Consider the following 15,643-nt stretch of genomic DNA (forward strand, 5'->3'; position numbering starts at 1 on the left):
ATGTGTTCAGCTCAACGAATTTTTGCAACAGAAATACACCAACATTACCAGCACCCAGATAAAGAAACAAAACAGAGTAGCACCTCAGGAACCCTGTTGTGCATTCCCTTTAACTCTGTAGCCTCCCTCCCTCTATCCTGAATTCTGATGGAATGGATTAGTTCTTGCCTGTTTTTGAACTTTGTATAAAGGAAATTATATGAGATGAACTTTTATGGGTGACTCAATGTTTTCCACATTATGTTTGTGAGGGTCATTCATGTCATTATATACAGTTCTAGATCCTTCTTTCTCATTGCTATATAGCATTCCATTTTGAATATACCACAATTTATCCATCCAACTGATTTATTTTTTAAATTTGATTTATTTACATTTTATTTTATTTTATTTTTCTTAGAGACATGGTTTTACTATGTTTCCCAGGCTGGTCTCGAACTCTTGACCTCAAGCAACGCTCTTGCCTCAGCCTCCTTAGTTGTTAGGATCACAGACACGAGCCACCATGTGTGGCAATTTATTTTTTTATGAAGAAATTGATATGGAATAAGGAAGAAGGACAAGACTTATTAGTAAAGTATTTTTGGCATCAAGGACAAATATTTTGCAAAAAGATACCGGAAAATTCCATTAAATGAAAGAGAGTAAAACTCACTCACAGCTCTGACAGAAGTATTATTCCACTTACCCAGAGTTGTCGCTTATTACAGATACATAGTGCAGCAAACCATCCATATACGTCTGTGGAGATTTAAAAATTGGGCTGCCGCTATCCCTGGTGCTCAATTCAATGTGACCATCTTCCAGAGTGACCTGCAGGGTGCTTGTCTGAAATCATCATAGAAAATACCCATCAACTAATTTGCATTTAAGGATTATGCCTGTCTCCGTACTGAATTTATCATCCAAACCATGTATAAAACAATCAGGATGTTTTGACCCAAACGCTTTGAGTTTGCTTTTTGCTCTAACGATTATTTTTTGCATATTTGACTCCATGTTTATAAATAGACAAATCTTATGCAAATTATGCCAACACTGATGAATTTGTCAAAAACATTTTTTTGGACCTACATTCATTAAGCCAATTTAATTTCTCAATCGACTACACAAAACAGTTAAACCATTTCTAAATTTTTCTATTTTATCTTATTATCATTATTATTTGAGACAGAGTCTTGCTGTCTTGCATAGGCTAGAGTACAGTGGCACTCTCCCAGGCTCAAGCGATCCTCCCACCTCAGCCTCCTGAGAAGCTGGGGCCACGGGTGCACATCACCACAGCCAGCTAAGTTTGTAATTTTTTGTAGATACAGGATTTCACTATGTTCCCTAGGTTGGTCTCAGACCCCTGGGCTCAAGAGATACTGCTGGCTTGGCCTCCCAAGGTGCTGGGATTACAGGTGTGAGTCATCATGCCCAGCCTAAATTTTTCTATTTCTATTTTTCTTTTGCTGACATTATTTCTATCAGGATCAATTCATTGCTAAATAAATTTTACAGCAAAGACTTGATTCCTTAATTTTTAATATAAGAATATTACAATGATTTCTTCTCTTCAGTCATTATAAATTTTTTACTTCCTAGTCATTATTTCTGGGAAGTTCAATTCTCCACGTCAAACTCTAAAGATCTAAATTTTGGCAAGATAATTTGACTCTTCCTGTCAATCATTAATTTTAAAAATGTGCAGTCTCAGCACTTGTCATTTCAATTTTGTTCATGTTTTTTCTACCAAGTATAATTTCTGCAATTTTCAACAAGATGTGATTCTTTGGTAAGATTTCAGTCTAAAACAAGTTTTACAGTGTGTGGTTATAGCCATTGTTGATTTTACTTTGTGTTAACTTTTTTTCAATTGGCAATATTCATTATGAATTGCATAAAATAATGCTGACGTACATGTATCTTTAGCTAACCCATTATGAAATTGAGGGCAACGTCCCTATGCTATTTCCAGGATTCCCCCATTGTCCAGGGTGGATCTAATCTTTTGCTAACCTAATTCTTCCCTCTGTTCTCGATCATTTTGTGAACTGTGTACTAAGTGTTCCTACACGTGGCAGAGGAAACAAGTGTCAGGTATCATAAGAGCTAGATCAAAACATCCTGCTTTCATGGAAAAGCCACCCCCGCAGTCTAAGTGTCAGCATGTGCTTCTTTAGGGCTCATTTTAAAAGTAAGACCTTAGGGACCGGTGAGCAAGCCACCAAGAGAGAGGCGGCCTTCCTAATATTACGGATCCCCAGAGTCGGCCACCGTCTATTTTCTTAACAGATACTAGAATTCTGTTGTGCTCTGCAATCCTAAAGAAACAAATTCAGAAATAATCACACTCTACTTCTATTTAAAAATTCCACTCATTCCACAAATATTCATTTCTAAATATTAGATGACTTCTATACCTACATAACCACACGAGCTAAATCCACTTATGTTACAGACGGTACCTCCTTGTGGAAGAGAATTTATGTGGCTCTGTTGTACATGAAGAAAGAGCAAAGGATCTTAGTTTCTACAATTCCCCAGGTATAAATATTGTCCAACTAGCTGCTGCTGCAAAAAGGCAGTCTAGAGAGCTGCCTTTTATGCAATCAAAACGGAATCATAGGGACACACTCTGATTTTCCTTCTGAGTTCTGAAACTTTAAGCTACATTATTAACTGTAGTAGTTATAATCCACCTTAACTCTTATTATAAAATATACCTGAAAAGAATAAAAATGAGTCTGCGAATACACACAAATGCAACTCTGTAAATTATAATGTTACTTTCTAAACCTGATTTCTTTGAGGACCTACCCCAGAGTGGGGAATAACGTTCATGGTTGAACTATACAATAGCATTTACTGTGTGATGATAGAAAAAATGTCCAACTCCACCACTTTCAAAATCTCTCTATTGTTTTTAACATCAAACTTTGAGTCAGGTTCAAATCTTGTTTGATATTAATGCACTATTGCATACCCATGTTTGATGACTTAATAATATGCCACTGGGTTGAAAAGTCTGAAATCCAAATGAGGCCTGGAGGTGGTCAGTAAGCGGTGAGCCCAGATTAGTGAAACTCAATTGTCCTCCTCTGGAGAATGAGGCAGATCGCACAAGCTGAAATGCAAACATGGAATAAATTACTGGCATTGTAATCATTTCTTGGCTGAAATATAGTGCCTTACCCGATCTCACTTTACCCAAACTGATTAATGTGATTTATGTAGCCTCAGAAAGAAAGAGGGCTTACTTTGCTGCATGATAAGTCAGCAATCATCTGTAAGTTTTCATGTGTATAGTTGGCCTTCCCACTTTCCTACAAATTTAATGTGCAAACCTGCAAAGGTTCAGCACCTTGCAAGCACATGGGGAGTGCATATGAGCCAGTTCACTATAACACTGTGTGCTACCAGAAAGAAGTCAAAAGTTACTGTGCTAATGGATACAGAAGGTGGGTTGGCTGAGAAGCACTCCTTCACGAAGTTCTGAACCTTCACTTACCTTCCAGTCTTCCGAGCACTTTTTGGTTACTCCCACAGTATCGTTCAATCTAACGACACCACTGGTTTTCTTCAAATTTTTCATGCAGCCTCGGAAAGCAGGCGTAGAAATGTTAAATCTGATTAGGAACACAAATAAAAGGAAGAGATGCATCATGCCAGGCTCACATGAAATCAGAGCTGAAACGCTGTGCTCTTTAGTACTTTTCACCCATACACGAGTATGTGTTTTATGTTTATCCTTTCTCATGGGATTCCCATAATGCCACTTATTTTATGATGCTGGGAGAACCGACTTCCTTTCTGTGGAAGTTTACATTCTCAGCTTTAAAAATGCAGACAACAATGTTAACAGAAGAATGGCCAGCGGCTGCAAAAGGTACAAAGACAGAGAACATGCACAATATCTAGAACTTCCTGTCCCTCTCCCTGGAGTCACGGCATTGCACGGTGGACAGGACATGTCTTAATAAGTTAATAGATATATGATATACATATATAAATAAAGTAATCAATCATTTATAGGAAGCAGGAATGCTCTAGAAAACTTTTTGCTTTTTTTTTCTGTTCACTGTTAAGTTAGCCACTGTAAAGTCAGAAGAAACAAAGTGTTACTTTTTGGTTCTATTCAATTATGAAAAATGTAGCTTGATTTAATCAATGCCAAGCTGAAACAATGGAACACATTGTCCAGGTTCATATGCTGCTGTATCTACCACCTCCTACCTGTGGGACCTGGGCAACGGGTTATTGCCAGGATTAAAAAAATTAACAGGCCGGGTGGGGTGGCTCATGCCTGTAATCCCAGCACTTTGGGAGGCCAAGTCAGGTGGATCACTTGAGGTCAGGTGTTCGAGACCAGCCTGGTCAACATGGTGAAACCTTAACTCTACTAAAAACACAAAAATTAGCCGGGCGTGGTGGCAGGCACCTGTAGTCCCAGCTACTCGGGAGCTGAGGTTGGAGAATCACCTGAACCTGGGAGGCGGAGGTTGCAGTGAGTCGAGATCATACCACCATACTCCAGCCTGAGCGACAGAGTGAGACTCTGTCTCAAAAAACAAAAACAAAAACAAAAAAAAACAAGTTAACATACAGCAAGAGCTTGCAGCAGTGCATGGCACCTGGGCGTGAATGCTCAGCAGGGGTTTCTGAGAGGCAAAATTGTGCTGCTGTGGACCAGCCAAATTGCCTGGCTTCAAGTTCTGTCCCTGCTAATTGAACAGGCAACTTCTCTTCTCTGTGCCTCTGTTTCCTCATTTAGACAATGGGAATATGTGAGTCTGTTTCATAGGGTTGTCATAAGTCTAAGAAAGTTAATATGTGTAACACACTCAAACAGTGCTTTATACAGAGTAAGGACTCAATGTGAGATTGTCAAGTTAGTAACTACTCCCATATTACTGTTCTTATATAATGAGAGCAATTTCTAAAGCAGCTCTTTCTAAATGGTCCCATGGCACTTCCCCTTTGATTTGACTTCTGGATCTGTCTGGAGCTGAATGTGCATAAAGCATTCACACATATGAACTAACTGAAGTCCAGGCAAATATTTGTGTTTCTTAAACAAATGATGTCCTAAGAAAACCCAAAGCTGATTTCATTCTAAATCCCTAATGCAGCTTACTTTTCTAAACGGAAAGGTGTCTGCATTCATTTTAACCCAATTCGTTAGAAACAGTTGAGCTATATGTAATAGGCCTAAAATTAAATTTCATTAAAAGGAAAAGAAAGAAATAAATCTTCACTGGCATTACAGTATGAGCCTAATTATTTTATAAAGATGGCCTTTTGTCTCAGAAGAGGAGGAGGGTTCATTTTCATTCCTGGAGCGTGCCTATTTATACATGGTTTTAGGTCCATTCTTCTTTGAGTTTCAACATATCTCTTGGACAACAACATTCCAGATGTCCCTCTCTCCACAGATTATTGGTCAAAGAAAGAAGGTTGCAGGAAAGTAAAATAGTGGGAGAGAAAGGCAGTTAACAGACACAGACCATCTATTTTGCACAAAACTCTAAGAATACAACTTACAATAACATTTTGAGGGAGGTATTTTCTCTTTTATACTATTTTATTTTATTTTAAGTTCTAGGATACATGTGCAGGAAGGACAGGTTTCTTATCTAACATTTATTGAGCACTGACCATGTGCTGACCTCTGCTAATTCCTTTACACACTTTGAATCTTCCAACCACCCTAAGAGATAGGCAGCTACTGTGCCCTTATTACAGAGGTAGCAATGAGGCATTGAGAGGCTAAGGCCTTGCCTAAGGTCACACAGCTGGGAAGTGGCAGAGCTGGGGTCTGTACTGTCAGTGTGTCACACAGGTTAGTGAGGCTTGAAGCCCTTGCTTTTTACGCTTACAGTTGGTATTCCTGCAGCACTTGGAAGTGATCTGCCTTCTTCTTCTAGAAGAGTTACCTACAGCAGAAGTGTTAAAATGGAAGAGATTTACTTCCACTATTCCTGGGGGGATTCTTGTTACCTTGGGTTACCTGAGGACCCACAGTTCTACATTTACTCCAGGATGCACGGCCTGAACATCCTTGCTAGAGGAACGTCATTGCACTGGGGCATGAATTGCTGTGTTAGCGGGTTCCTGCATTGGGGTATTTATGTATACTTTGGGCCAATCTGTCCACAAAAGCTTAGCCAGCTCCGTGGCTGCTGCAGGCCGACTTCAGGGAGCAAAAAGAACAAAAGGCAGCCCTAACCTTGGTGTTGGGTACTTAGTCGATGTTCAATAGATTCTTGATTGATTTTTACTTTGTGCATCATTTTCATTTTAGTGTTTATTATCACACTCTGTAAACAATGGTGTAGGTCCTCAAGACAAATGTCCTCGTTGGTGTCAGATCCTCTGGCATTACCAGGGATGATTTGCTCTTCTCCTGGGAAGGAGATGGGATTAACAGAATGATTTCTGATTATGATCCGAAACAAGCCATTCCAAGATCTGGGTCCCCATTCCCAGAAGAAACACTATAGCGAGAGGGGGAAGAAACAAACTACGCACAAAATCCCTTGAGCAAAGCTGAGTTCGTGATTACACCTGCTTGCTTTGCTCCACCTTAAGTTTGAGAACTTTGTCTAAAAGGTCCTTCCATTTATGCCGGCACCAGAACACCTCCCTGGTCTGGAAGAGTCGGCTGGTTGCCCCTACAGAGCCTGGCTGTGGATTACCCATGGAACTCCTCTGTGCCCGCCCCACCTCCCAGTGACTCATGCCCAGTGGCAGTTTCAGGAATCTCTGGGCCACCAAAGACTCCACCAGAGGGATGAGGCAAGGCCCAGAACAGCTGACTATTCCTTAGCATTTCGCTTTTGAGAGAGTGAAGGGCCAGTGAAATCTTTTGACTGGCCTCTATCTCCTGCATTTTCCATGTTACAGTGATTTTAATAAAAAGTCAAAATATAGGCCAGGCATGGTGGCTCACGTCTGTAATCCTAGCACTTTGGGAGGCAGAGGCAAGTGGATCACCTGAGGTCAGGAGTTCGAGACCAGCCAGACCAACATGGCAAAACCCCATCTCTATTAAAAATACAAAATTAGCTGAGCATGGTGGCAGGCACCTGTAATCCCAGCTACTCGGGAGGCTGAGGCAGAAGAATTGCTTGAACCCGGGAGGTGGAGGTTGCAGTAAGCTGAGATTATGCCATTGCACTGTTGCCATTGGCAATAAGAGCGACACCCCGTCTCAAAAAAAAGTCAAAGTATAAAAGTCAAAGAATAAAAAAAAAGTCAATGTATAAACTTATCCAGAAAAAAGGAAGCAGTCCCTTGTTTGGAGGATCCCAAAATAAGTTACTAAGAAAATTCTGGGCCAGGCGCGGTGGCTCACGCCTGTAATCACAGCATTTTGGGAGGCCGAGGTGGGTGAACTGCCTGAGCTCAGGAGTTTGAGACCAGCCTCGCCAACATGGGGAAACCCCGTCTCTGCTAAAAATACAAAAATTAGCCAGGCATGGTAGCGCACGCCTGTAATCCCAGCTACTCAGGAGGCCGAGGCAGGAGAATCACTTGAGCTCAGGAGGCGGAGGCTACAATGAGCCAAGATGGCACCACTGAACTCCAGCCTGGGCGACACAGCAAGACTCTGTCTCAAAAAAAAGAAAGAAAATTCTGGACTGGGCACAGTGGCTCACATCTGTAACCCCAGAATTCTGGGGGTGGGAGGATCACTTGAGGTTGGGAGTTTGAGACCAGCCTGGGCAACACAGCAAGACCCCATCTCTACAAAAAATTGTTTTAAAAAAGCAAATTATTTATATGCATCTCTATATCTATATATTTCTTTAATGGATGGAGATGAAAAGGCGAATAAAGGTTGAGTGCTGAATTAACCTAAAGTTTTGCTGAGCCAAAACCAAAGCCACCTCTTTTGTGGTTCTACCTACTGCCCTTTTCTAGAAAACCTGGATTGACTGGCATCCATGTCACTGTCTAGCGGCCTTGCGTTAATATCATGCAAACACAAACCACCCACCAATGGGTTCCATATTGGCTCAGTTTGAGAATTCCTCCTGGCTCTGGGTAAGCCCACCGGCCTCCACTACCTCAATGACTACCTGGCCCAGGCTTCATTTACCCTTCTCCAGACTGGCCTCCTTTCCAGAGGCCTAGGCCGTTTTGTGCACCTGCTTGTGGGCATCTCCACCTGGCTATGTCTCAGGCTCCTGGACTAAGCCTGTCTCAGACTTAACTTGTCACCCCACTCCTCCACTGGTGTGTTCCATCTGCCAAGCGCTTAGCCAAAAACGAGGCATCATTCTTGACTGCTTTTCCCCTTTATTCCCCAACCCAAGCCATTGTGCAGTGCTGCCCATTCGCCATCCTAACTATATTTGGAACCTGATCCCTGTTGCTCACCTGCACAGCCACTCCTTGGGCCAGGTCACCCTCATCACTCACCTCTGTTAATACACTCGGCCTCCAGCCAGTCTACCTGCCTCTGCCCTTTCCTTCTGTAATCCAGTCTCTGCCCTGCACTAGAGTGAGCTACTGAAAACCCTAATTTGGTCATGGCCTTTCTCTGCTTAAGTCTCTCCAATGGCTCCTTACTGTGACTTTCAAGGTACTCTGTGGTCAGGCCCCTGCTGCCCACATCAGCCCCATGGGGCATCCCTATCCCACTTCCTGCTGTACTCCAGCTCTTCGCAAGTTCATGCTTTCTCTATCCAGCTTTGGTGCTTCACATACACTGACTGCTAGCATCTCGCAGGTCCTAGCTGGAGGTCACTTTCCTGATGGTCCCAACTGGATTAGGTTCCCTCCTGGCTTCTGTCAGCACCCTGAGCTTCCTCCTACACACGTCATGTTCTCCTGTAGTGACTGTCTCTCTTCTGCTCTTCTCCAGGCTCCACCCTGCTCGCTGTTGTCTCCTTGGCACCTGTCACTCTGCCTGAGGCCCATTAGGCACTCAGTAAATCCTGTGTAACGAATGAATACGTGGTAACTCTCAAACATACTCAAAAGTACTTGAAAAAGCTGACTACCTTGAATGATTTTATTTTATTCATAAAATCAAGATGACTGACAATTCATAACTGGCTATTCATGGCTGAATTGCCTTTTAATATTGATAATATTAAATATTAATATAATCTCACTGGCTCTGACTTTCTTCATTTGTAAAACTCAGGGGTTACATACCACGATCTGCAAGGCTCCTTCCAGAGCCCAAGGAGTAAAGACGTTCACCCCCAGGTTCTATTAAAGTGCCCAGCTTTCCCATTTGCATTTTTGTCTTTGGAGGCAACCCTGACAACTTTAAAACAAATATTAGTGCCTGACTACGCAGAATGGACAGATGCCCACATGTAGAAGGACTCTAGAAGAAAGAATACCTTGACATGACACCTTGTAAATCACCTCTAGTTCCTTCCAACTGATGTGTAAGTTCGCAAAAGAGTTAACTAGCTTCAGATCTCATATAAAAGTCATCATAACCTAACCTTCTGGGAGCACTCTTACTTAGTCGTGAGGCTGCACGAATCCTTCTAGGATATGTTCTGTCCACACACTACTGTCAGCTATCGAAAAGTTTTCCGGGAGGATACAAATGAACAAAATGGTTATTTTTAAGTGCATTCCAAAATGGTGGGATTTCTTTTTTCCCATTCAGATAAAGCTTTGCTGCCTTTCACATTAATTCATTCATGTGTTCATTCATCCAAGAAACAGTTATGTACCAATTCCACGCTCAATAGCACGCAAGGAGCAGGTGATGCAGAAGTGAAGGAGACATACTGTCTCACATTCACCAGAGACTTCCTGAAGGTGGAAACCTCAGCTTTCAGTTCCCCGGGAACGTCTATCAGGCCTCAGTATGCCCACGCTCTCCTATACAGCCTTCAAGGGCCCAGGGCCACAGCCTCTGTTCTACTTGTCACCAGCATTGTCAACCCTACTATATTCTTTGTGGTTTCTCCCCTCCCAAGAATGACAATAGCGGTGACACACAGTTCCCCCACCTTCCTTCTTTCCACTACCCTGTCTCATTATTCAGGATTTAAATCTGTTTTACTCTGTTGACTATACTGTTAATACAGAAAAGTTAACTTTTTGCGTTTGTTTGTTGGTAAAATTAAAAAAGGCAGACCAGATTTTTTTTTGGTCACAATCATAACCACTAACAGAGGCAATCTGGTTTTAAAAAAATCATCTTACCTTTCCCTGATTGCAATTGGAATTCCTCCCAGATAATATGTGCTGAAATCAAATACTTCACCATCAATTATAGTGTTTTGAAAGTCCACATTTATCCACATACGCTTTTGGACTTTTCCAATTTTGATCTGAATCTGAAATAAATGAGAGATGAATCAGCAAGCTAGGGAAAATAAGAGAATCCTATTCACAGGGGTTCAGAACTATCATGTTTTTATTTATCTTCCTCCAGATTCATTTATATACATAGTAGGAAGGCTCTGAGCAGTAGCATTTTTGGATAAAAATATGATACTAAAACATTTTAATATAAATGTTTGCATTTGAAGTTAACCGTGTTTTATAGATGTCATGTATATGTTACACATTTCAGGCCGAAATGTGCAAATTTTAAAAGGATATATCCCTCAATTAACATCCATAAGTTTATCTGGTAATAGGAAGGGTTTTATTTATTTATTTGGGGCACTGACTTAATTTTAAAGGACTAAGGACACTTAACAATTCAAGTAAACAGACTCAAAGGGTGTACCGAATGGTCTCTGCCGTTGTTTATGGCGTCTCCAACTCCTCTCTCTTTTGGTGGCTCTGAATTCAGTTTGTATCTCACCATGAGCTTGCCATCTTCTATATTTAGAGATATGAAGCGATCCTAGGACAGGGGAATAATGCAGATTACCGGAAGCCTTGGCTGAAGAAGAGACAGAGCATTGAAACTCGAGTTATTCTCACGGAAACCCCTGCTCTCAGCTTCAGCTGCTGCCTTAGTGAAAAGGGATAATGGTGCTGCAACAGCCACCTCACGGGATGGGGTGATGGTTCAGTATTGTAAGTCACGTTAAATGTCATGCACAGTGGTTGACACGCAGGACGGACACAATAAATGCTAGCTAAGATCATGATTTTGTTTCGTACGATCCATAACTGGCATGTAAAGATGGAGACTGAGAAGATACAGATCATTAATATTATTTGAAAATATGAGTGCCTTTTAGAGAGAGGTGTGGTCTTACACAGACGTCAGATACCTTCCACCATCTGTTTTCTGACTGATTCTTACGTCTCTGTCTCGTTTGTTGGTTTATCCCCTTCTACCTTCCATGTCAGTGTCGGGGATCCCACCCAGGATTCCTTCCTCCCCTACACCACTCCGTTCCCTTGACAATCACAGGCTGTCGGCTATCCTGTTGCTCCAATCCAGGTGTACTCATGGGCTCCAAATTGTTCTCCCCAGCCTAGACCTGTCTTCAGGGCCAGGTCTGCACACCTGATTCCCTTGTCGTTATTGCTTTGCTTGCATGACTCACAGAGACCTCAAATTGAGAATATCTCACACAGAACGTACGACCTACACGCCTCCCACAGGCTGCCAAGCCTGCCTCTCCTTCCTTTACACCGGGTGCATGTGCTACCCCTCCCAGCCTGCCCCCGGCACGCACGTGTGCAGCGCCCACACACATATCACCTTGCTGAGCAAGCCACAAACCTAGGAGTCATTTTTTTTCTCACCCCTTTATCAGAACCTAAGAATCATTCTTGATCCTTCCCTCTCTCGCATCCAACATAATCTCATGAATTCTCCATTCTTAACTCTCTCTTTATGTCATCCAACCTAGTCTCAGCCACAACATTTTAGCTAGTCCCTGCAGCAACAACCCGCTGGTCTCCCTGTGTCCCCCCGCAAGTCCGTTCCCCTCTACAGCCAGAGTAGTCTTTGAAAATGCCAGTGGGAGCCTGTGACTCTCCTCGGCTGTCAGGATGAAGCCCTGACCCCTGCCAGATGCTGTGTGGCATCTGCCTCTCTCTCAGCACTGCCTCTGGCTCTCCAGCCCCGCAGACCCTGTTCCACTGAGTGCTCCCTGACCTTCCAACTCCCAGGCCTTCTTCATGCCTCTCCCTCTGCCTGGATCCCCCGTCTGCCCTGTCCCCAGGTCCCGTTCAAATGCTGTCTTCTACTGGTCCTCCTGATCTCAGAGGAAGCACTTCCTTTGCTCAAGTGTCTTTTATGTTGTACATCCTCATTTCACTCACAAACATTTCCTCGATACAGCTCTTCACAGTTGTGATGAAATAAGCAACCTATTAACAGCATTCCTTTGCATATTCTTTTCCTCTAGATTATAAAATCCCGGAGGGCGGGAGCCTTGTCTGTCTTTGTCATTATTGCATCTCCATCACGGTGTGAAACATATACTTGAATCAGCTACTTCCCTAAGGTAAGCTGAGCAATTTCTGACTTAGGGCTTGAAGGCTTTGCTTTTACACAGCTCCTTAATGATAAGAATGCCTCTCTTTGAGGTCCAGGGACCAAGTTCTTTCTAAGAGGAAAATCACTCCTTATCTGGATCCTAAATCTTGCCTTTGGGAGTCAGCTTAGGTTGATCAACTCATAAACATCAGAGTTACACCAATTTACTGAGAGTCATGAGCCATCCTATGTAAAGCAGCTCTTTAGGTCGTTTCTTATGTAACGGCATTATGTAAGTTTTCTTATTATGAGTAGTATTTCCGGTTCTTAGTCTCCAAGAGCTTCAAATTATAGTACAAAGAAGACCTTGTTTTGTAAAACAACTGCCTTGTCCTGAAGATGCTGGATGACTTCTCTGCTCTATGTATCCTTCAGGCTGTCTGGAACCTTCCCAAAACATCAGAACTGGTTCAGCCTTGGAATCTCCTGAAGGGTCCAGACCAACCCCAGAGAGGAGAGTTGGACCCGGTCAGTGTCACCGCCCTGCAGGTAGAAGGCTCTGGTAAAAATCCCAAGCTCCTTATCAATCCCATGTTCTCGGACCACCAGAAAGCCTTTGGGCTCACCCACATTTCTTCAGAAATACTCCCTGTGAGACCAACTAGAAGCTCCTACTCACCGGAGCGTTCAACTCCAGGCCCGCTGTAGGTGTAAAGCAGCAAACATCACGCCAACTCTCCATCAACCAGCAGAGGGCGCTGACGATCACTTGTAGAGTGTCACTTTGGACTTCTCTAACCTAATACATTTTAGAAGGTCCCTAGAAACCTCAGCTACTTGAAAACAGAATTTTCAGTGTCTTGAGAAGGCAAACATGCCGACAAAGAAACAATCCCACACAGCCTGGTAAGAATCAGACCAAGATGGAAAGAGCAGGAAGTCAGTTTAGATCTTAGAGATCCCAGGAAGCTTTCACATGTTTTGAGTCAGAATAAGTAGATTCTTAGGCAAGCAGTGGTTCTCAAAGAACAAAACTGATAATGAGAATAAAATAGGAAAAGGGGAGATTTCTCCCACATTTTGGTGGCATGTTCTCAAATTCCTGATTACTTGCCCTCATTAAAATAGACATTAATGGAACAGAATAGAGAGCCCAGAGATAAAGCCACACAACTACAGCCATCTGCTCTTTGACAAAGTCAACAAAAACAAGCAATGGGGAAAGGACTCCCTATTCAATAAATGATGCTGGGATAACTGGCTAGTCATATGCACAAGATTGAAACTGGACCCCTTCCTTTCACCATATGCAAAAATCAACTCAAGACTGATTAAAAACTTCAGTGTAAAATGTAAAACTATTTAAAAAAAAAAAAAAAACCCTTGAAGAAAACCTATTTTAGACATAGAAATGCCTAGAAATACCATTCTAGAAATAGGCCTTTGCAAAGATTTCATGATGATGACCCCAAAAGCAATTGCAACAGAAACAAAAATTGACAAATAGAACCTAATTAAAGAGCTTCTGCACAACGAAAGAAACTATCAACAGAGTAAATAGACAACCCACGGAATGGAAGAAAATATTTACAAACTATGCATATGAAAAAGGTCTAATATCCAGAATCTATACAGAACTTAAATAATTAACAAGCAAAAACAAAACAATCCCATTAAAAATGGACAAAGGACACAGACTTTTCAGAAGACATATAGGCTGCCAGCAAGCATATGAAAAAATGCTCAATATCACTAATGATTAGAGAAATACAAATCAAAACAATGAGATACCATCTCATACTGGTCAAAAAGGCAATTATTAAAAAGTCAAAAAATAACAGATGCTGGTGAGGTTGTGGAAAAAAGGGAATGATTATACACTGCTTGCGGGAATGTAAATTAGTTCAACCACTGTGGAAAGCAGTTTGTCTATTTCTCAAATAACTTAGAACTACCATATGATCCAGCAATCCCATTACTGGGTAGACGCCTGAAGGAATATAAATCATTCTACCATAAAGGCAAATGCACGTGAATGTTCCTTGCAGCACTATTCACAACGGCAAAGACATGGAGTCAACCTAAATGCCCATAAATGGTAAACTGGATAAAGAAAATGAGGTACATATACACCATGGAATACTACACAGCCATAAAAAGAATGAGATCGTGTCCTTTGCAGCAACATGGATGAAGCTGGAGACCATAATCCTAAGCGAACAAACGTAGGAACAGAAAACCAAATACCACGTGTTCTCACTTATAAGTGAGAGTTAAACATTGAGTACACATGGATGCAAAGAAGGGGCCTACTTGAGGGTGGAAGTATTTTTTAAGGACAGAAAAACTACCTATTGAGTACTACGCTTATTACCTGGGTGATAAAATAATCTGCGCACCAAAGCCCTGTGACATGCGATTTACCTACATAACAAACCTGCACATGTACCCCTAAAACTAAAAATGTTTTTAAAAAATTACATTTCCTAGCCAACAGAAAGAAAGCATAACTGGATGGAGGAAAAGGATGTAGGTAATATTTGCACATTGTTTTCCAGATCTAGTGGGTCGTTTATAACAACCCAGTTATCTCTAAATTGCTAAACAAAATGAATATATTTGGTTGTATCTGGATGCTTGTTATAGATTACCCCGTTTTCTGCGAAGAACAGCAAGCCTCTATCCACGGTGGTCTGAATTGTCTGTCCAAAGGTTGGGATGGAAGCATGTGGTTGAGTTGGAACTCGAGCATAGCCCGTACCTTCAAAATAATTTTTGTCTGACTCTTCCTTCCTCCTGTCAACATTAATCATCAGAAGTTAGAACACAGCAGCAAATGATCACCATGCCAGTGTGCTTATTAATATGGGATGCTGCTATCTGAAAAATGGAGCCAAGAAAACGCAATCTAGTTATCATAGTTTTGTTAAAGCAGAGGAAACATTTTTAAAATGTTAAAGCAGCCAGCTTTTTCTCCTGGATGTGCTCTCATACTCTGACAGTCAAACCCTAGCTCGACAAAAGATGAGTAAGAGTCCCTTTTGGAAATGTCTACTTAGGAAGATGTGGTCTACCAGCTGAAGATTTTGAAATGTAAGAGATTATTAACTTGCAATGTAATTTTATTCTGAATAATAGATATTTGGTCCACCTCGTATTAGAATATACCATGTCCTTATAATTGTAGGGAAGGTTAGGAGTTCAAGGCAGCAATTTTCAAAAAGATTGAGGTGGAAGAGTACCAAAAAAGTCATGGCACACTTTGTGAACCACTTTTTTTTTTCTTTT

The 15,643-nt window shown here is 41.7% G+C and overlaps 1 protein-coding gene across 4 annotated transcripts in view; it reads right to left on the reverse strand.

The window, feature by feature from the left end:
- The window catches only part of LAMA3 (laminin, alpha 3), a 271,074-nt gene that overhangs the window by 22,658 nt on the left and 232,773 nt on the right, over positions 1-15,643 (reverse strand). For all 4 annotated transcript variants that reach the window (XM_011988082.1, XM_011988080.1, XM_011988084.1 and 1 more), the window contains 6 exons: positions 15,007-15,151; positions 10,700-10,819; positions 10,168-10,301; positions 3,494-3,611; positions 2,969-3,109; positions 689-828 (listed from right to left, as the gene is read on the reverse strand). In XM_011988082.1, coding sequence (XP_011843472.1) covers positions 689-828; positions 2,969-3,109; positions 3,494-3,611; positions 10,168-10,301; positions 10,700-10,819; positions 15,007-15,151 — 798 coding nt within the window. The remainder of the gene's footprint in view (positions 1-688; positions 829-2,968; positions 3,110-3,493; positions 3,612-10,167; positions 10,302-10,699; positions 10,820-15,006; positions 15,152-15,643) is intronic.

Source organism: Mandrillus leucophaeus, unplaced genomic scaffold (assembly GCF_000951045.1).
Source record: "Mandrillus leucophaeus isolate KB7577 unplaced genomic scaffold, Mleu.le_1.0 Scaffold322, whole genome shotgun sequence".
Classification (NCBI taxonomy): Eukaryota; Metazoa; Chordata; class Mammalia; order Primates; family Cercopithecidae; genus Mandrillus; species Mandrillus leucophaeus.